This window comes from Anabrus simplex, chromosome 1 (genome assembly GCF_040414725.1).
Source record: "Anabrus simplex isolate iqAnaSimp1 chromosome 1, ASM4041472v1, whole genome shotgun sequence".
NCBI lineage: Eukaryota > Metazoa > Arthropoda > Insecta > Orthoptera > Tettigoniidae > Anabrus > Anabrus simplex.
In genome coordinates this window covers 342,560,847-342,583,846 of record NC_090265.1, presented here as the reverse complement: position 1 = coordinate 342,583,846, position 23,000 = coordinate 342,560,847, and the positions used below count along the sequence as shown (strand labels likewise).

The 23,000-nt window shown below is 37.7% G+C and overlaps 1 protein-coding gene across 4 annotated transcripts in view; it reads right to left on the bottom strand.

The window, feature by feature from the left end:
* The window catches only part of LOC136865960 (sister chromatid cohesion protein DCC1), a 154,041-nt gene that overhangs the window by 53,816 nt on the left and 77,225 nt on the right, over positions 1-23,000 (bottom strand). For 3 of the 4 annotated variants that reach the window (XM_068224957.1, XM_068224956.1, XM_067142531.2), the window contains exon 8: positions 16,606-16,712. In XM_068224957.1, coding sequence (XP_068081058.1) covers positions 16,607-16,712 — 106 coding nt within the window. In that variant the 3' untranslated portion in view covers position 16,606. Of the gene's footprint in view, positions 1-10,638; positions 10,897-16,605; positions 16,713-23,000 lie in introns of those variants that run through there. The other variant, XM_068224955.1, reaches the window with a different exon arrangement.

The window sequence follows — 23,000 nt, the reverse complement described above, 5'->3', positions numbered from 1 at the left end:
TAAACGTATTTATTAAGTAGTTGCCCTTTTGAATGGCCTGACCTTCTCAAATTTAGCGGTCCCGCTCTCACTGATCATGTCTATTGTTGGTTCAGCTGTGTTTGCGAGGATGGGAGGAGTGAAGGGAGAAGGGGAGGGTGGTGCTGAGCTGGTGGGGAGAGGGGGGGAGTGGTGTTGAGTTCGAGAGATGGAGGCGGGGTTTATTTTTATTATAGAAGTGCTGACAAATATATGGAATGAATGTTTCAAGTAGAACGTTCTTTATTTTTTTTTTTTTTTTGTTGCTGATTTCATTTAAAATATAAGAGGGGTTCCTAAACTGATCTATATCAATATGGATGCTCTCGAGAATGTTGAGCAAGGTGCCTTTTTGCTCATAATGCAAGATTTTAAGATCTTTATCTATTGGTGTGTATTTATGATTGGATTCTTTAATGATGCTCACTCATAGCTGAAAAACAATTATATTTGAGAGCATTGCGATGTTCGGCGTATCTTATGACAAAATTGCGGCCTGTTCGACCGATACACCTGGAATTACAGGATTGGCATTCTAATTTGTAAACTCCGGAGATCAAATATCTATTATTATTATTATTAATATTATTATTATTATTATTATTATTATTATTATTATTGTTATTGTTGACAGTGTGCGGACTGAAAATAAGTCTGGAGTTGGCATGGGAGGTTGTGTTTTTTAAATACATTAGAAATTTGGTAAATGCTACTATTATTGAAAGTAAAAGCGGAAAACTTCTCTTTAGGAGTGGAATCTTTTTCTAGGGTAGTCTTGGGTATGCTCTTATATCTATTGATGATGCTGTTGATGAAGGTTCTACTGAAACCGTTGTATTCTGCAATATTGTAAATAGTATTTATTTCTTTTTTGTAATTCTTGTGAGATAAAGGAACAGTTAATGCTCTGACTACCATGCTATTGTAAGCTCCTTTTGTATGTAGTCTGGGTGCAGAGAAGTTTGTTGGATGGTATGATGGTGTGGGTGGGTTTTCTGTATATATTAAAGGATAAAGTGTTGTTGCAGTTGCACATAATGGTTAAGTCCAGGTAATTAAGGGCATTATTGTTTTCTGACTCTATGGTGAATTTTATATGTGAACTAATGGAGTTGAGAAGTTCAAGTATTGTTGGGAGATCAGAAGAGTGCACATACCCGGTGAGGTATGGGGCGAAGGGGTTTTCACCAGCAGAGCCAGTGACGCAATGGTTACCATAGCAACTCCGCTACTACCCAGGCGACTTTATATTATCTTCTACCGGTAGCGTTTCGCTCTTGTCAGTTGTAATCCAGCAAACTGCAAAGTGTGAGTCAATGTTTTTGTGTAGCAGATAAGAGCAGATAAGAGCCGATCTGTCTGGACAGAACAGGAAGTTTGTGCTTGCAGGCAACATTCCTCATTCTTGCATTCTTCTCATCTCTACACAGTACTGTATTGCTGTTAAGTAATACGAGAGTCTAAAATAACAAACTTGCCATCTACATAGCGTGTCCAATGTTGAATGCCGTTGATCTTACCAATGATGCGAGAATGTTCTAAATGATCGATGTAAATATCTGCAAGAATCCCTGAAGCTGGTGACCCCACGGGAAGACCCATCTGTTGGTAAATGACGTTACTGAAAGTGAAGAAATTGTTCTTCAATGTAAATTTCAGAATCTGAGTAAATTATTCTATTTTGCTTATACTTAATTTACTGAATTTGGAAAGATTGTTCTTAATCAATTGTACGGTGTTGTTGACGAGCACATAAGCATACATGTTAGTAATATCTTGTAATGTAATGCACTACATACATGTGAACTCGTTGACATATAAAAATAGAAAAAAAAATTAAACTGTTTCTTCAAGTTGTGTACTGAGTTTCATACAGTTTTTGTACACTGCTGATTTAAGTACAGTTACTTTTCCAAATCTTTATATCTTGTTATATCACTTCTTTTGCTTAGTCTGTTCAGTCCAAATCAGCATATAATTGAATATACCCACAGAGTACAGATAACAGTAGCTGGAGAATTCTCTCAGACTAGTAGATAAGACTTTCTTCTGCCTATTCGATAGGGTCTCTTTGAACTATCAGTACTAGATTGTCATAATATAGAAAAGTTTCTGTATTAGCAGGAGAGGGCTGATCATTCGTATATATGTAGAAGAGGTATGGTGCTAATTGAACCCATTACCATAAACGGTCAAAGACAACGCATCAAGAGTCACGGTATTTGTGCATGCCAGAGGTCGGAGACTCCAACTGTTATTTTAGAGTGAGCTGAGGATCGATAATTTAGATTCTTGTATGTTGATTTCTTGGCTGTGAGTCATCAACCACACCTTACTATTCATTATACTATTTCCCTTCTTTGACATGTATCGCGCCTTCCAATCTACTGTAATACCAAACTAATCATCTCTATGTAGACAGATGGTGACTCTCACTCTAAGATTTGTCATTCTTTATTTCTGCCTAGTCTTCTCTTTTTATCTACTCTCTTGTTTAATCTTGTTGAGTTTTGAAGAAGGAAATGGCGACTGAGTTTGCTGAGATGGCTTTTTTATCCTATAAAAGATACTTTAACCATTTTAAATATGCTATTGTGAAACTTTTGGTTCTTTCGAGAGACTTCTTGTTCTCATTATCCATCAGGTAATTATTTTCCTTTACTTCTTATTTTGCTATTTTTGGTCCTCCCAAGACTTGCCATGGTTGCTTTTAAGTGTTTTCTGGGATTATGTATTTGTTTTACTTTAATTTTAAAGCAGATTTGTTTCTCATTGATCTTATATTATCGTATGCCTGCCAATTTTTATGTTCTGTTCGAAAACCAAGGGCAGTGTAGATCCCGTTATGTTTTATGCTCAGTTTGATTGGTTCGTGTGTATGTATAAATGTGTGGAGACCTATTTTGTGTACACATGGGCATTCTATACTTTGCTCGATTTCGACACCCTTTCGTGTTTTCTTGCTCATCCACTCTGTACTATTTATGTCCACTCTTGGTGTGCGGTATGGATGTGTACTGATAACGAGGGTTTTGACTGTGTGATACGTGTTGCTGGTGTGGTGCACGTTTTCCCTATTGGCCTTGTTCTGCGTTTGTTTTACCAGACCGGATTCACAAGCAAATTGGTTGTTTTGTTTATATTTGTTGTGAACTATTACGACATGCTTTACCGGCTTGTCCCTCCGCCCTACGTTTCTGTGTGTTGGTCTCTATGTGTGTTTGTGTGAATGAGTTTGATATCTGGATCTACATTCTCTCGTTTTATTTTTGGCTCTGCCATCTTTTAACTTCATTTGTGTATTTTGAACATAACCATGGAAATTTTGTATTTGTTGTTTTCTCCATTTATGTATTCTATGCATACATCTTTGCCTCACCCACCTACCCTCACCTTACTTCTTATTTGATAATATGTTTTCTCTTTGGGAATTGTTGTCGCCACAAAAAAAGAGCGAGGTAGTTTGGTAAAAGAAAAAAAGGAAGATACTTTAATTCGAGGTCACTTCACTGACTCAAACTATAAAAGGGGAATACTCTTATACCCTGTTGTGTAATAGCCTTTTTCTGCATGAGAGAGGCGACTTCATAATTTGGTGGTATTCATATTTCATTCTGATAAAAAAAAGGATGAGAGAGAGAGACTGACATGGCTCAACCATACATATTCTGATGTACCTGTATGTTATACGTTAGTAACGTACCGCTTTGTATTCTTTTCTATTATGAGGGTAAAGCAATTTTTATTATGTATTTCCTTTTCATTTGAATAAACTCTATTTTATTTAGATTATCCCTGTCTTAATATACGTGTATCGATTTTAGTGTTGCTTCCTATACTTGGTCTATTGGTATCAGAAGCCAAGTTCAGCTACTGACTGTTTCCTGTCAGTTTCGATCACGATCTACTTTTATCGTCTTTCTGCGTCACTTTCCTACCTCTATTTATGCGGGGGGGATTGAGTTCAGTCACTTGACTGGAACTGTCAATTTCCAAGTTGAAAAAGGCAAGAGAGCATTCGGAATACTTCGGCGTCAGCTATTTAATTCCTGGTAAATGAGATGATGATAATAATAATAATAATAATAATAATAATAATAATAATAATAATAATAATAATAATAATAATAATAATACTAATATTATTATTATTTGCTTTACATCCCACTAACTACTTTTAAGGGTTTTTGGAGAACCCGAGGTGTCGAAAGTTAGTCCCGCAGGAGTTTTTTTACATGCCAATAAATCTACGGATGTGAGGCTAATGTATTTAAGCACCTTCAAATACCACTGGACTAAGCCAGGTTGGAATCTGACATGTCGGGGTCAGAAGGCCAGCGCCTCAATTGTTTAAGCCACTCAGGCCGGCTGGTAAATGAGAAAACCCAGATATGTTGGCATGTGTTAAAGACATAATTACCAGAGAAAATTTCCTGAGATTATAATGAACATTTTAAGTTTTGGTGGTCAGAAAGACTTGTACCCACGCTGATGCAATCTTGGAGCCGCAGGAAAATTAGTAAGTGATGCTTTGACTATTACGTCTGTTTGGAGCAGCGGAAAAATGTGGGATTGTCATCTTTGAGATAGTCACATTTATTGGAATCCCATGAGCTAAATATCTATCTGAGAAACCCAGCAGGACAGAAAAAGATACCAAATTGTCCAATCTTATGATAACAGGGATAGGGTTACATCCAAAGTTATAAATAATCCCCCCGAATATCAGCCACTCGCTCATTCCTGGCCATTAGTCGAGATTGGATCCGTGCTCGACAGTGTAAGCATGAGCATTTGGACTTGTATATTTTCGCATGTAAGGTGAAAATAATTCAAAGTAGAGATTTGGAACTGAGTAAATAACATAACTTTAATCTGGTAGGTTTTGAATATATCAGACAGTACGATAGTACAGAGAATAATCTCCACATAACAAAGTGCGTTTTGGTGATAAACCAATACTGTATGAATACAATTTATGAACTTCTGCAGGAAGCAGTAAAACATCAAAAACTTGTTTGACTAAAAGAGAAAACTTAGCTTGGGTTTCTACCTGAGGTCCTGATATATCTGTCTTGTCAATTAGTGAGGGTGGAAAGAACGATATCTCTTGCCGGTCACTAGAGAAGAAACAACTGTTTAGTTGAAAGCAGGCTTTGTTGCATTAACATTATGAGCTTCGCACATAACAGTTGTTTTTAAAGAAGTATGCGGATGTCAATAATTCGTGAGTTGTTAATCATTCTCAACAGAGTGTATAAAGTCTGTGTTAGTCTGCAAGTTATAGTTAATAATATATAAAATAAGAGTTTTGTCTGTACATTGCTCAGAATTTGAAAAGAATGGTATTTATGTATCGGTCATGTCCACAGTAACAAGGAAATGCATTTTTTTACTTTTCCGTAATGTCTGTCTGTTTGTATGTATGTACACGCATCACGAGAAAACAGCTGAAGAGAATTTAATGAAAATCGGTATGTAAAGTCGGGGAATGAACAGCTATAATCTAGACTATAAATTATTTTTTTTCACGCTGAGTGAAATGGTAGTTTAGGGGAAGGCCTGAAATTTAATTATCAAATATTTATACTTATAGTTATATAAAATTGAATTTCCGATCATTTATGTCTTATACATTTTTACCGTACCGCCTATGATAACAGGGATATTCGTGAATTTGTATTTTTGTTGCTAAGTCCATATCAACGCCGAGCCACGAAAAAAATAGGTGAACAGAATTTAATGAAAATCTGTATATAGAGTCGGGGAAACTACAGTACAGTCTAAGATATAAACGGTTTTAATCACCCTGGATGAAATTGTAGTTTAGGGGAAGGCATCAAATATTTAATTTTTAAGTACCTATGTTACTGGTCCTATCGAAAAGTACTACATAACAAAAGTTAGAGAGAATACAATTTCCGATCATTTTGTTTCATTCAGTTTTACCGTACCGACTATGATAGGAGTGGTATTTCAGGGTCGGAAGAAAACTAAATGTGAAGGCCTACATAACGAAAGCTCTTACAATTGATCAACAATAACATTATATTGGCAATTGTTGTGATGTTCTTTGTTCCTTATGCTGCCAATGAACTCCGATATGGGATTACTGCTGCGTCCCGAGTATAACAACCCCCATGGCACTTAAGGCCCTTGAAAGGGCCTTGGTCTGCCAAGCAACCGCTGCTCAGCCCGAAGGCTTGCAGATTACGAGGGGTTGTATGGTCAGCACGACACATCCTCTCGGCCATTATTCTTGGCTTTCGAGACTGGGACCGAGTATAACAGCCTGACTGAATATTGGCAGGAAATAGCTGGGGAGTTAGAAAACTTTCTTCTTTAGCATGCCATTGCTCTGGTTCATACATTTCCTGATACTGCTGGTACGTAACACACCGGTTCATCATAGTATTTCAGCTATTCGATCCCTACTCTGACGGGATGTTTTGAATGAGCAGTGCGCACATTTAACCCTGACAATAACACGTCTATAAATATCGCTTTAGTTACACCACACGTCTCGAAATCGTGCCACTCAAAGCCTATTATTTAAAGTTACATTAAAGTTACCAGACGGAATGAACAAGGAATAGATGTGGTGGAGGGGATAACTCTTCCCTCCTTATGAGGACTAGATGGCATTCATTCGCACAACACGTCAGAAAATCGTATGGTGTAATTGACAGGGTTAAGGAAATGGCTCACTTTGTAGTAGTAGTATGACCTGGTCTAGAATTGCAATTTAGGCCTATTCCAAATTATAGCACCACAATTCACTAAATAACTTAAAATTCAACCCTGAAAAGAGCTGTTTCTTAAGAAAAGCTCCTTCCTCTTCACTTTTATTAAATTCTACATTCATTTTATTCCAAATTAGCAGTGAAGAGGGGGTTTCTCCTCTGGCTTGGAGGAAGAATTTGCCTCCAAGTTAGATAGTTCTTTCCGCCGCCAGTGTAGTGAAGAGAGATTTTCCGATTTGTCTGGTACTCCTAGGAAACAGATTAGCAAAAGAGCATTCTTTTTGGCCTGGGACGCTCCACTATTCGACCTCCCCCCCACCCACCCCCGCCGCCGAAAAAAGACAAAGCGTTTTCGTGGATCACGGCTGTCTGCGGCTTGGTCATTCCAGCGCTGGAACTTTGGATTGTTAGATCAGTAGCGTAGCAGTGTTCGTTAAAAGTGAGAAAATGTGTGGTTTTTCATTTGATAAAGTATTTCATATGAAAGTATTGCTTTTAATCGTGCAATTCCTACTGACGTCATTGTAATGACCTATGTTTATTTCAGTTGGGAAAACTACTAAGAAAGTCTTTCTGAGGATGTAAAAAGGCAGGTGAAGGTTGAGTGCCTACAAATTATAATGAAAAATCCCCAACTTGATTGTGATTGATAGTAGGCAAGCGGGTCTACCGTTTCAATGAAAATTTCCTAACCCAGTCTTCATATGAGAAGAGACGTTCGGTGACTTCCCTGTCGCGTTACTAGGGTAACATTAAGAGCTATGCAATTTAATACAATCTTGCTCACAACGTGTACACTACCTAACCTAGAATTCTGTATACAATGTAGAATTCCATAGCAAAGCACGGGTACATCAGCTAGTTAATAATAAAATTTCAAGGCCAACCAATCCCAAAATCAAGCATGAAACGGATGACTGTACGGACATTTTGCCAAAACAGTCAATGTACATACACATGGTTGTTACGAGTTTATTTATAAATATGACAGATATGCATGGGCACGTCTGTAAGTGCAGATCTTCATTTCAAGATTTACTGCTCCTAAACGGTACATCATATCAACAAACGGTTTGCACCATCAGATGCACTTTTTATCACTCTACACATCTGGTCTTAAAACATTTCCTCGTATCTCCCATATTTATGGGTTCGACTGAGTTACGATGTTTGAATGGGGTGAAATTTGGGTACATTATTAACATTTTACATTATAGTTCACATACTTATGTGTAAGCTAGAATCATGAAATTTGGATCACATATAGCCATTGGTCGTGTCAATGTGCATGCCAAATTCGGTAACTCTATCTTTCCTTTAAGTGTGTCAAACTATGTAATATACATGTAAAAAGCACAAGATTTATGAACAATTGAGAAATACAGCCAAATCTAATGTATAAGGGGAGAGAGATAACAAAAATTCACAGGACCAAAGCTGTAGATCACTCCACAAATTGAACAGAGATTGTGCCATCCGTTTTGTGATAGGACTTAACGTTTAGTCGGGAAATACCTCGAAACGAACGGCTGCACAGTCATTAAAATTGCCTCCATATTTCGATATTCTTCAGGGATAAAAAGTGAAAAATTTAAGGATCTTGGAAAATTTCCGCCAGTTACAGGCTAAAATGTATAATTTTGCCTAATTTCAATTTTCTAGCTCACATGGCAGATTGTGCCGCAATCTTGATTTTGGGCAAGGGGGGTAAAATTTAGGACTTTCAGGAAACCATAGCTAAAAAATATGCAGATGCTCATTATTACCCCTTAAAGGGATAGCTGAACAAAAATTTTGCCAAATTAGTCAAAAAAGTTTTAGAAATGGTTTTCCATCAAGGTTGGTCCTGTATGTATTGTGGGAGAGTAAAATGACTAGAGTAAAATCACTGTTTCGGTTCCCTATAAACCCCCAGCCCATTCTGGGAATTTGAAATGGTATGGATCTTAAAACCTACCTTTGGACAGGTAGATGCTAAATATAAAGTTTGGTTGAAATATCTTCAGTAGTTTTCAAGTTATAAGAAATATGCTTTACACGCACCCGCTCTTGAGTTAAGTCCGGTGGGACTCGTACAAAAAAATGGTCTGTTAATGATATCTCCCTTATTAATCCTCGTATTGAAATGATGCACATGATTTAAAAAAAAAGGTTTAGAAATTGATTTCCATTAAGTTTGGCTGTGTATATTTTGTGGCAGTGCAAAATCACGGTTTCTGTTTTGTATAAACTCTCAAGTCAGTTCAGGGATTTAGAAACAATATTAGCCCTAAAACCTAACCAAGGACGGGTGGATTCTAAATATGAAGTTTGGTGGAAATATATCCAGTAGTTTTCAAGTTATAAGCAAACAGACATCAAAGCTAAAAAATATGCAGATGGTCATTATTACACCTGAAATCACAGACATATAGTAAATAGACTGGCAGAGCCCTATCTCGTAGCACTGGTACTAGTGAAGCCAGAAACTTGCAGCCGCCACCATCTTACGTTACTACAGAGCCACTGTAAACATGCATGTTACAGTGTTACGTGCAGTTTTGCTTTATGTTGTTTTTATGCACATTTCACGTTAATGCTTTGGCAAACTACTGTGTGGCAGAATGGTGATACCCGCGTAGTGTTTGGTTGTGGTTTTTCCTACTTACGAAGAAAGAAAGAATAAGGAAGGAATACGAGTTTCAATAGACCGGTAAGTGGCTTACATGTGCTCATGTACACATGCTGCCTTCTTATTAATGCAATTAAATGCACTATTAAAGACGCTTGTTTCACTTCCGGTGTATATTTGTCGGCATTAGCCCTCCTTGTGATGAAGTGCAGCTAGGAAATAATAATAATAATAATAATAATAATAATAATAATAATAATAATAATAATAATAATAATAATACATTTGGTTATAAGTTAAGTTTTTGTTTTGGTGGTGTTAGTAATTGAACAGTAGTGGTCTCAATCTCTTCTATTTAAAGATATATTGTACGGATGTCAAAAGTACTGTTAAAATTAGAGTGGAAGGATTGGTAAGCTTGCATCAATCGAAGTAGGTGTCAGGTTTATGATCACAGAATATTATTGAATATATCTCAGGATTTGTGGTAAAGATGTTAGTCAATTATCTGTATTATGATACTTGCAATACAGCTATTGTACAAAAAAAAAATCCTTAGCTGGGCTGAGTGGTTCAGACAGTTGAGGCGCTGGCCTTCTGACCCCAACTTGACAAGTTTGATCCTGGCACAGTCCAGTGGTATTTGAAGGTATTCAAATACATCAGCCTTGTGTCGGTAGATTTACTGGCACGTAAAAGAACTGCGGGACAAAATTCTGGCACCCCGGCGTCTCCAAAAAGCGTAAAAGTAGTTAGTGGGACGTAAAATAAACAACATTAAACATTATTATTAGAAAATTCTTATCCATTCATTTCTTTCAAGAATGGAAGTAATCTGCATGTTCCTACGAAAGATGTGTGCAAACTTATTAAGATGTATTTCGGAGAGAATACATGTAATCGTTTAAGCTCAGTCATGTAAAGGAACATAGCTAATGAAGTCTCAGCTCAGTTGTATGAAACTTTTATTTTTCAAGTTTAAGATCATGTGCTTTAGATCTAAACTGAAAGGACACGCACGTTTATTGCCTTTATTAGTGTAATTTCATTACTATACCTGAAAATACGTGCGATAGCCTGTCTGGTGGCATTGAAGTCTAAACAGTCTGACTCCGTGGTTAGCTAGTTTGAGTCCATTGGTTGAAAAAATTTCACTACCAGAATGTTGGCCGGCAAGGTAGGGGAGGTGGTGGTATACTATTTCTAATCACTAGATTGTGTGCCAGTAGCATGGATTAAATTCCAAACCTCTCCGCAGTGCTCATATGGAGTGAGGGCATATGACGCTGTTGATGGTGATTAGTCCGTCGGATGGCGACGTTAAGCCTTGAGCAGACCCCTTGGTGCTATTTGACAGGAGAAGACTATGTGCCGGCATCGGATTTCACCCTCTCCCTTCCTACTATCATATATCACGTCATTCATTTCATCTCATTAACTCCTCTGTTGAGGTTGATGTCAGGAAGGTCATCCGGTCAAAGAAACTTGCCACGACAGGTTCATCATCTCACTTCATTCCCGACCCTGTACAGAAACGGGACAAGGTTTGGACAAACAAACAAAAAAACAAACCTGAAAATATGTGTGAATTGTGATGTAAGAGAGTTGAATGGAAACAGGTTTGACCACAGATCGGTCTAAAACAGGTTGGCTATTTCTAACAATTTGTAAATTGATATACCAGTGTTTCTTTTTTTAACAGTAAAATGAAGGACCTAACAGGTCTAATTAATCAGTGTTGTTGTTATTATTTCAATGTGCTTTTAATTACTGTAATTACCTCCTGTCCAATATTTCCATTTCGACTACTGTTTTACATTAATGAACCGGGGTAGTGTAGTGACGCAAGATGGCCACAGCCGCACTCTTCCGGCTTCAGAATCCTGCTGCTCATTTCCAGTCTAAGTATATATGTCTGTGCCTCAAACCGATAACTGTACGAAAATTTTGCCAAAATAGTCAATGTACAGACATATGGTTGTTACGATTTCATTTATATAGATTTCACATGTATAACACACACACACATATAAAAACACATATATTTTTACAGGTATCCTTATAATGTTTTAATTTGCATTTGAAATTGTTGTGTGTCTGACAGACTGGAATTCTTTTACTACATTTAATAAGTCAACACTGGAAAATATGGTTTCTTAAAAAAGAGCTGTTAGCCTGTTAAAGTGTAAGTGACATTGTAGTGTAGTGCAAGTATTCAATAGATAAAACTATGACACCATCATAGTTTAAATAGCTGTGTAAATTATACCTTCAATATTTAAGTCTCGTGTTAATATCCATATTCGTGTGCTTAGTGTTTATCTGTCTAGTTGAAAACTACAGCAAGTGTTACAGTCTTAATTTAAGAAAGAAGATGCTGTAAGTAGCATTTTAAGTAGTAATGGGAATTTAAGTTTTGAACATAGGCTAGAATTAAGGAAGTTAGGGCCTCCTCTGTTGAATTTTAATATTGCACAAGAAGAGAAGTATTGTAAGAAGTGCCTTGTTCCTATCTAGGTCTCTCAACGTTCTGTCAAATTCTGACCTCAAAATTGGGTCTCCCACTTCATCAGCATCAACAGCCTCTTCTTATTCCAGAACTGTATCATCCACTTCTTTACCTTCATACAATTGTTGGATATGTTCCTGCCATCTTTCTACCTTGTCTTCTTTTCCTAGAAGTGGTTTTCCATCTGAGCTTTTAATAATATTCATACACCTAGTTTTCCTTTCTCTGAAGATTTCCTTGATTTTCCTGTATGCAGCATCTACCTTTCCTGGGACCATACAACCTTCAAAATCGTTGCACTTCAGATGGCATTTCATGACTAACAATTTGTGGTCAGAGTGGTGTTAGAACCAAGTATTAGCAAGCACTAAATAATGATCAGTACAGAATTCAACCAGCCAACTTCCTCTTTCGTTCCTTTGTCTTAATCCAAAATCTACTACTGCTTTACCTTCTGTCCCTTGGCCTACCACTGCATTCCAGTCTCCAATCACAATTTGATTCTAGTCACCTTTTACATATTGTATTAAATCTCTTCACATATTCTTTTGATTTCATCATCATCTGATGAACTAGTAGACATAAAACCTGCACTATTATGGTGGGCACTGACTTGGTGTTTATCTTAAAAATAATCCTTTGACTATGCTGGTTTCTGAATCTCAGCCTAATCATAATGAAAAATGAAAATCTACAGCCTGTTTCCAGTCATTTGACTGGGTCAGGAATGTAATGAATGAAGCCCCCTTCTAGTGGCGAGGATAGGAATTGTGCCAGCTGCCGAAGCCTGTCGCACTCCTCTGGGGCAATGATTAATGAATGATTAATGAAATGAAATGATATTGGAGAGTGTTGCTGGAATGAAAGATGACAGGGAAAACTGGAGTACCCAGATAAAAACCTGTACCATCTCCACTTTGTCCAGCACAAATCTCACATGGAGTGACCGGGATTTGAACCACGGAACCCAGCGGTGAGAGGCCAGCGTGCTGCCGCCTGAGACACAGAGGCAGCCTAATCATAATGAAGTCTATATATACCTTCCAGTGTCTCCAGGTCTCATGAACATATACAGCCATCGTTTGTTGTGTTAGAACCAAGTATTAGCAAGGACTAAATTATGATCTATGCAGAATTCAACCAGCCGACTTCCTCTTTCATTCCTTTGTCCACTGCCCTATTTTCTTATTATTACTAACTCCTACATTTCCCTGGTTTGATTTTGTGTTGATAATGTTGTAGTTCCAATAAAAATGGTCCGTTATTGGAAATTACAATTTTCCAGCTAACTCATTCTTGGCTGCTAGCGTTTCACCCCAGTGTGCTAATTTGGGCTCAACAGTTGGTAACTAGGACACCTACCAAGATGCACGGCTACTGCATATAGTGGAGATCACTGCATAGGCTATTCATAGCCACAGGCAATGCCAATGCACTATGGTCCCTTTTACAAAAACTGATGCCTGTAAGGTCCCGTCTTTATGAACCTTTTAAAAATAGTTTCGTACCCGACTATAGAGTCCAAACTGTGTGAAGCTATTCCCAAATAGTTTCTAGAGAGGGTCTCTGATATTCCCAGCTGGTATATGTGTAGCACAAGCCACTCCTTCTGAATAAAGCCGCATTGTTGAAACCGTGTCACCACCAGCTGATAACTAGTATATGTTACGAGTTGTATTTCCTTATGTAATACATAGTGACTGGACTTTTGGACTTACCTAAACAGCTGTAAATGACATAAGAGAGACTTCATTGTTTAGGTTATGTATGGTATTGCCCGGATGGTGCCAAAAGTTCCACGACGGAAAGAATAAAAATAACTAACAGGGAAGTTTGCCGCATTTATGGATATCTACAGGTGTGGCGGTAATGAGTTTTATTATCATAATGTTTAATTTTGTACGTTCGTTGTCTCCCATTTTTATTAACGCATACCCTAGTATGTTTTGTTTTGTTTTGGAGTCTCCGAAAATCGTTGAGAGTACAGTAAGTGGGGACATTAACATTTAAACCTACTTCTCTTCCAAAACACCCTATATTGGCCTGAGTTATGAGATACAAAATGATCACTTTGTTAATGATCCTGTCTGCCTATATTAATAGGCCTAGCGTCCGATTCACTGGCTGAATGGTCAGTGTACTGGCCTTCGGTTCAGAGGGTCCAGGGTTCGATTCCCGGCCGGGTCGGGGATTTTAACCATTGGTTAATTCCAATGGCCCGGGGGCTGGGTGTTTGTGCTGTCCCCAACATCCCTGCAACTCACACACCACACACAACACTATCCTCCACCACAATAACACGCAGTTACCTACACATGGTATATGCCGCCCACCCTCATCGGAGGGTCTGCCTTACAAGGGCTGCACCCGGCTAGAAATAGCCACACAAAATTATAATAGGCCTAGCAACAACCGTGAATATTTCTTAACTAAAGTAAACTCGTTTCCTCATCCCGAGGTGGTGCAGCTCTTTTTTAGACAGACCCCCAGTGGAAGGGAGTTGCATGTATCATTTTTATCGCAAATCAACCTTCCTACCATTCGTAAATCTCTGGCTTGTGCTAACCATTACACTGGCAGACATTTTTAACTGCAAAACACAGACATATATACATGTCTGATGTGTGCTTGGAATGCGCAGGTCGGACAAGAAACTATTCACCTATTTATGCGACATCATCAGAGCTGCAGTAGGCCTATGCTATGGAGGTGGACATTTCTTAACTAAGAAACACAAATGTACTGCATGACTTTGACGCATGTTTTCATTGCATGGGTCGTACGGACAAAACTCTTAACAAATTTGTGTGATGTCATCAAAGCTGCATAAGGCTTGTAGCCGCTTCGAAGCGGGATTGTTGTTGTTGTTCTCTGACGAATTACGCTGGGGGGTGGGGGTCTTGTATGCAAGTTTATTTTTTTCATTTTCTTACTCTCGAAAAGCCAAGGGGGGGGGGGGGTCTAATATGCGAGGGGGTCTAATACACAAGTAAATACGGTATATTGGAATTATGAATTTACTCATTCAGGATATAAATATTTCAGGTTCCCTCTGGGAATCAATATCTATATTGTCTGATGGCATAATGCTGTTAAGTGCAATCTGAGTATTTGGGCCTACTTTGCGTTATCAATATTTTATGTAGATACTATCTGATATAGCATTTGACAAAGATAAGCATCTTACATGTAATACAAGTTTTTCAAAATGCACACACTTAATGGCACATCAATATTACACAAAATAATTTGTACCCTTAATATAATGCTGCAAAGAATTTACAAAATCAATCTTAAAACAAGTTAAATATTTTTGCTCTTTCATTTTGAAGTATCAATTCATCATTGCTATTGAAGGATGTTTTCATTGTAACTGCCCAGGGTTTATTTCTATTGAGCTCAATTTCGTGGTTTTGAGCCAACTTACAGATATTCCTTCAATATCTTTTTTCTACTGGTATTTTTTTCCCCACACTAGCTGTACCTACAAAATTATTTTTTTCCATCGAGACTACAGTCAAATTATTTTAGTGCGACATTTTTTAATGACTTCAATGTAGTCTTGAGGGGTATACAATACTGACTGCAACTTTAATGCACATTCGATGCCTCTGAAATCATTGTTGTTTGGCAGAAAACTATTGGGGGGGGGGGAACAAGAAACTCAATTTTTGCAGTTTTCAAAGTTGGATGGAATTTCAATGTGACTTTCAACATTAGGACAAGCTTAATATTTTTGTTCTGGCCTTCACAAGAATCTTAAAACAATATTAAAGCTTATTTCCTTCCCGACCTTCTACCCGTCAATATAAGAATGTTTTTATTTGAGGCACCGTGGATTCTGCAGTTGTAAAAGCCGTAACAGACAGATGCTTACAAAATACAACATTGGTAGGGATACGCGGGAGAAGTAGAGTTCTTTGCATATCATTTCACTGTGAACCCTTTCTGCTTCTTCTTAACGTGTAACTAACAAAATGACCTGAATCATACATGATTTAGACCACAGTTTTAAGCAACAACTGCAAAGAATCTCATGTAAACAATAACTTTATTTCTTGACTGTCAGTTATGCATACACACAATGTAAGAGCAGAATATGTCGCTTACCCGTTTGATACAGAACTGAGCTTAGCATTTGCAAAAATCTATGCTCACAGCTTTGCTGCAGGATACAAATCTTGGATTCGAACCATGGCACCTACGTTTTCCTACATTATTAAGGCTGTTATTAAAGGAAAGGTGCAAAAACCCTGGGCACACACATTTCATTGTCCTGTGCAATAGGTGGCATCAAAATATATATATTTTTAAACTGGTGTTTAGCCGGTTGATGCATAACACCAATTAAGGGAAGATTTTTTCACCTTCTACATTGCAGCTGTCAAAAAAGAAAAGTCATATTGGAACAAAAGAAAGACAAGAATATGGGAAATTTACTCAGAAAAGAAATGGATGATGGAACTCTACTTTGTTGTTGCACTTCCATATTAAAAAGAACTTAGTGAGACCTCTAATTTATCACAACAGTAAAGAACAAATATGGACTACTGTGCATTATTCAATTTTCTTAAGTAACCCGCTCCTACCATTCGTAATACTTTCTGAATATACTAATGTATTTTCTATAACAATGATATAAATTTATATAAAATTAAAAAAAAAAAATCATAGTCAAACTGATATGTTTACTAACAAGAAAGATCAGTAACACAATTACTTACATCACTTGGCATGCCTGGCACCGTAATATTTGATTCCATTAACAGATGATGCACGAGCGTACTTGGTCAGCAATGCATTCACATTCATTTTATCTGAAGCTAATCGCCTGTAGATATAAAAAATACAGTTTTCTGATGACTTGGTGCAAGCACATGTATAAAATATTTGAATATCTCCAGACAAAAGTAAACAAGAAAACTGTTAGTATCTCTGAAGTACAAATGTGCAGGATAGTCATGCCAACTACATAGACTTGCACTGTTTACAAGAGCAGGGCAAAATGACCTACATATTCAAATTGACAAGACTCTTTCTCCAACTCATTCTACTATATGATTTCAGGTCCTGATTATTAGGACTTCTGAATTCACAAAGTATAGTACTGTATGCAAGATTCATCTGCAGTAGTCTGTAGGAAATTTATATTATGGCAGTTTACACACGGTCTGCTTGACAGTTTCCTAGTAGGTTATGAATTTGTTTAGGAAATAACACAGTCTGACTGAGATTTTGGTGATTTAAAAAAGATTTATTGTTGTAATATTTTGTGGCTAAACTATCTAACAGAGAATGAATAAATTAATGAATGAACTGAGGACAAAATAAACAGTGCAGCTTAACTGAAACTCAACAAAAAGTCTCAGAAAAGCTATTTATTTACAAAAAACAAATAAATAAAAAATCAAAAAAGTATATTCTGTATGGAATTTCCTACCCTCCCTTCTAGTTTCCTTTCTGATGTACACTGTATTTATACACCGGATTGTTTCTTTGCCATCACATATAATGTTAAAAAGAAAAGTTTATAGAAAACCAAGACCCCATGGTGCAACAGCCCCGAAGGGCCATGGACTACCAAGCGACCGCTGCTCAGCCCGAAGGCCTGCAGATTACGAGGTGTCATGTGGTCAGCACGGTGAATCCTCTCGGCCGTTATTCTCGGCTTTCTAGATCGGGGCCGCCATCTCACCGTCAGATGGCTCCTCATTGTAATCATGTAGGCTGAGTAGAACTCGAACCAGTCTTCAGATCCAGGTAAAAATCCCTGACCTGTCTGGGAATTGAACCCGGGGCCTCTGGGTAAGAGGCAGGCACGCTACCCTTACACCGCAGGACCAGCAAAGTTTATAGATAAAGGCTTAATCTGGATGCTAAGAACATTCTACCTCAACACTGAAATTTTAACTGATTAAGATGAATGATTGGTACAGGACATTCACCTGCAGCCCCAATAACTAAATCTAGATTGTTGAAATTTGGTGAGGAGTTCCCTTTAAGTAAAATCTATTTAGTTCTTTGGCCTGTATGTAGATGCTGAATGATGGAGTGAGTCAGAATACCAAGTCTCAGTTCCCGAAGATTCCATTCCCTGTATAATGCTATTGTATGGCTTCAGTCGAGATGATGTCCATCAACTGAAGCATTACAGGAGCACAAAAATGTGCTATGTTGTTGTGGCTTTAGCCCCACAAAAGTGCTATTTGATATTTAAGTGGGAAGTGGTAGAGAACATTCCAATTGAGAGAGTTGGCTGTGCAGCTAAGTTCGCGCTGCGGTGAGCTTGCATTCGGGAGATGGTGGGTTCAAATCCTACCACTGGCAGCCCTGAAGCTGATTTTCTATCGTTTCCCATTTACACACCAGGCCATGGCCAGTACCTTCCCAATCCTAGCCCTTTCCCATACCTGTGTCGCCGAAAACCTTTCGATGTGTAAGTGCGACGTTAAACCAGAAGGGTAAAAAACAAACATTCCATTAGATGTCACCTGGGTTAAATTCAAAGGTTCTTTAGTACATAAAGGCGCTATCAGTGCAGCATTGTTGCGGAACATATACTCAGTAAATGATAGAGGTAAGAGATGGATTGTTTGTTGACTGAAAATAGGGGGCCTGTACAAAAAATAACCATATTTTGAAAATAACTCTTCAGGGAGCTTATCTGCAGCCTAGTTAGCTTTGTCTTGTTTGAAATACTCCCCCCCCACCATATTAATACAATGCTCCAAACACAGTTTCCACTTGTAGAAGCAGTCCTGATAAGCAATTTGAAGATTCATGCACAGTTATGCCTATAATTTCAGTTTGATCTCTTCAACTGGCTGCATCATGCTTTAAGGGTGAATTTCAGTTTGAGGAACAGGAGAAAGTCTGCTGGAGCGAGGTCAGGCAAGATTGTGGGGTTATTTCTCTGCTAGTCTGGTCCTTTTATCCAGACATTTTCTCTTAAATATGTCAACATTCTGAGATAATACCAGTGCTTTACCATTTGATAAATAGTAGGAATTTATCAACAATAGTTTCATGTTTGACCTGACCTGACACCTTTCTTTGATCTCTGTGAACATTTTCCACATCACCATCTGTCTCTGTGAATGTTTTCCTTAGTTTGAAGTAGAAGTGAATGTTGATATGCTGCTCATAATATTCAGACATTTTGACAATTGAAACACATACTTAAAACTCTTGCAAACTAACAGCTGCCGAGTGATAACTAATTGCATGGCAAATGGTCAGTTATTTAGGAAGGAAACCACTATACAGTGCTAAATAACCAGAAACTACTAAGACTTTGCATTTGCACAGTATTTTCAAAGTTAGGTTATTTTTTTTAACAGGCCTCATAGAGGTTACCGACTGTCCCGTCACAATACAGGTTGAACTTCATTCCATATTGACGGTTGAACTCTTACAAGAAGATAATTAAAAGTGTTCCGTCACAGCTAAGAGTAAAAAGAAACAACGGAAATATGTTATAGCAGAGCAGAATATATTATAACAAAGAAGAAAAGCCTAAAAAACTTCCATTTGTTTCTAATGAATTTGGAAAGGTCACGAAATCTGCAAGAGTTGATCATCCCTACCAATTGTTTAAAATGTCTGAAAATAATTTTCTGAACATTCAAGCAAACAGTGACACTCAACACATCTCAAGTTGTTGTTCTTATATTCTTCTTATATAACTTCAGTGTCTTGGCCAAGTAAAACATCTTATTTTATACTCCAGTCTCTACTTGAACGGCTTCTCATTCTGCTTGTGCTCTACTGCATCTCTCTTCTGTTGCTTCGATGTCATCATGTCATGTGATCACCAATCACCTATAAGTCACCTGGACCTCTCTTGAACTTTTGGCTAGAATATATAAGCTTGCCTGCCAAAATCAAAGTCTGTTCATGTGTGACAAGGTGCGCCGTCAGACCACATCCCTAATATCCATAGCATAAAGGTGTGTGTGTGTGAGAGAGAGAGAGAGAGAGAGCACGCATTTATACTTATTTATTCCAGCCAATACACTACATTTGTTCTGATTCTCATTTGCTTCCATCTTGTCGCACTATTTGGAAATAATGTGCATATTCAGTAATCGTGTGTTGTAATCCTAAATTCATATGAAAAGCTTGAATGGGAGATGCCTCATTCCCATTAAATTACATTATTGACTTTCTGGAAGTAGCAGATATGTTTACAAAGTCACCTGTTTGAGTGTGAATGGCGGACTAAACAATTACCCGTTGTAGATTATTATTAGTGTAGGGTACATTTCTCCAGTCTTCCTTACTTTTCTTCTATCTATCTATCTATCTGCCAGGCTGAGTGGCTCAGACGGTTAAGGCGCTGGCCTTCTAACCCCAACTTGGCAGGTTTGATCCTGGCTCAGTCCGGTGGTATTTGAAGGTGCTCAAATACGACAGCCCCGTGTCGGTAGATTTATTGGCACGTTAAAGAATTCCTGCGGGACTAAATTCCGGCACCTCGGCGTCTCTGAAGACCTTAAAAAAGTAGTTAGTGGGACGTAAAACAAATAACATTATTATTATTATCTATCTATGTCTTTTCTCTATCCCCCCCCCCCCCCTTTTTCTTGGATGTCAACTCTTTTGCATTCCCGAATTACAAGTGGTGTAAAGTAGAAGGAAGATTCGAGCAACTGTTCTAAGCTGTCTCATGACAGCAACCTCCAAACTCGTTACTAAGTTGTGCATATTATCAGGTTGAAGTCAATGTATCCAAATTGTAATGTTATGGTAATTTGGAGCTTGTTCTCCATTCTTTGCTAATTTAACTCCTGGTGAGGTTATTTACTGAAATTATTCTTATTACAGACTAAGCAGTTTGAGATTTGTGTAATAAATATATGTTTATTTTATTGCTATGGACCAGTTAAGTTGTAAATTCAACGAATTTCAGGTAAAAATCAGTAAGTTAGAGTTGTTTCGATGATGGCTATTGTGCCATTTCACTGTTCTGAGAATAGAATTCAGTGGAGTTAAGATGGTCGCAATTGCTGATAACAAATTTAAACAGAAGGCACAAACTCGATAATATATCAAGGAGATAAGGTATAGTGCCAAGTCGAAATAATCAAAATCAACATGCCAGTGGCTAAGACAAAACAAGGCTTAAAATTGTTAAAGACAGCACTATTGTAAAATTGATAAATGAACAAACCATCATAGAGAGTGAACGCATTACATCCAAGAGACTAGACACGCATCTTTAAATTCATAGCTTAGAAGAAAATCATCGGAAAAAGAAAGATTTTCAGCATTAAACTAACTGAACAGCATACAAATACAATAGAAATAATTTAATCTACGCGATAAGGAGAATATATAAAAATAATCGATATACAGGAGTTGTAACTTAAAGGGTCCACTTTTTCAACACAAATAAATGTTATTATGTTTAAGTTACAACATATTTTTTACTTGGAACTAGTTTCAACGCTATTTAGCGTCATCTTCAGCCAAAATGTGAGAAATAGGCATAGGCGTATGCATGCAGACATGTACATTACACAAAATGTTACAGCATTATGATTAAATAAGAGTAAAAGAGACATAAAATAGTGAATTACAAGGTCAGAAATTGTCAATAATCAAAATAGTCCATGAAGGGTGAATCAAAACTGTACGAACATGAGTTAGGACTCAAAAACACAATCCCCCAAAAAACATACAACACAACAAAACCACGCGGAAGTTCGAGATGAACTTGATGAACTTGGCAGTTAAAGATTCAAATTTTTTCAGACACTCTTCCATTAAATGTCACCTGCCACGAGTGTAGTATAAACATAAGTTAACAAACAGATCAGATGTAAGACTTTTCAGGCGTTTGCTCTATTAACCAACGTTTTGTTTTACGTCTGACACTAGACTCATCAGAGTGGGATGTGTCAGACCCTACCCACTGACGCTAGGGTGTATGCAGGTGAACTTATCAGAAGCCCATTATAAGAGGCACAGTCTGATAACTGCATACAGGAGATAAATTTCCACAATGGAATTATTGCCCGCCTAGCAATTCCGAATGGAAATTCTAAGTTCCCATCAGTGTTGCCAACTTAGCGGATTTTCCGCTAAATTTGGCGGAATTAGAAGACTGTCGGCGGAGAAATATACCATTTGGCGGATTTTTTGGCGGAATTCTAGATTTATTATAGCGGAATTTAGCGTTTTATCCATTTTACTTTAAAAAAAATTTATACTCCTGTCTGTCTCTGAGCTATTCCGTATTTCTTGTCAGGAGCTAGCAGTCACATGAGGAAAACATGTTATTTGGATTGTGATCGTGTTATCTTTTTTTTTTTTTTTTTTTTTTTGCTATTTTGCTTTACGTCGCACCGACACAGATAGGTCTTATAGCGACGACGAGAGAGGAAAGGCCTAGGAAGTGGAAGGAAGCGGCCGTGGCCTTAATTAAGGTACAGCCCCGGCATTTGCCTGGTGTGAAAATGGGAAACCACGGAAAACCATCTTCAGGGCTGCCGACAATGGGGCTCGAACCCACTATGTCCCGATTATTGGATACTGGCCGCACTGGTATCATAAATTTGTAATGCGTTACTTATCTCTTAGTTGACGAATGACGACAGATAATGAAACTGTGAGAGCGTAGCATTTATATTTATGTTATGAAGGACGACCGTTTAATGAACTGGCCTGTTCTGTGTGTGGCCGTTGAGGTAGGGAATTCACCTAGTTTGCACCCGGCAGTAAAACGCCTACAAGTTTTAGCTCACCGGCTCGCAGGCAGGGGGTTAATCCCAGTGGAACTCACAGATCAGGTGAGTACAGACATTTATTATTATTAATATTATCATCATTATCATCATTATTATCATCATCATTATCATTATTATCATCATCATCATCATCATTATCATTATTATTATTATTATTATTATTATTATTATTATGATGTGCGTATGAACCCAATGGATCACGCAAAGCTCTAACGATTCTGTTTTCTGAGTTGCCAAATAGCTCTCATCCTTTCTCCGTGGATCCTTTTTCGTTCTCCTGTCCACTTTGCTCCAGTCTTCTTTTTCACTTCGTTCTCTGGTTGCACTTTCCATCCATTAATTTTTTTCCTATGGAGGTTTCTGTCCGC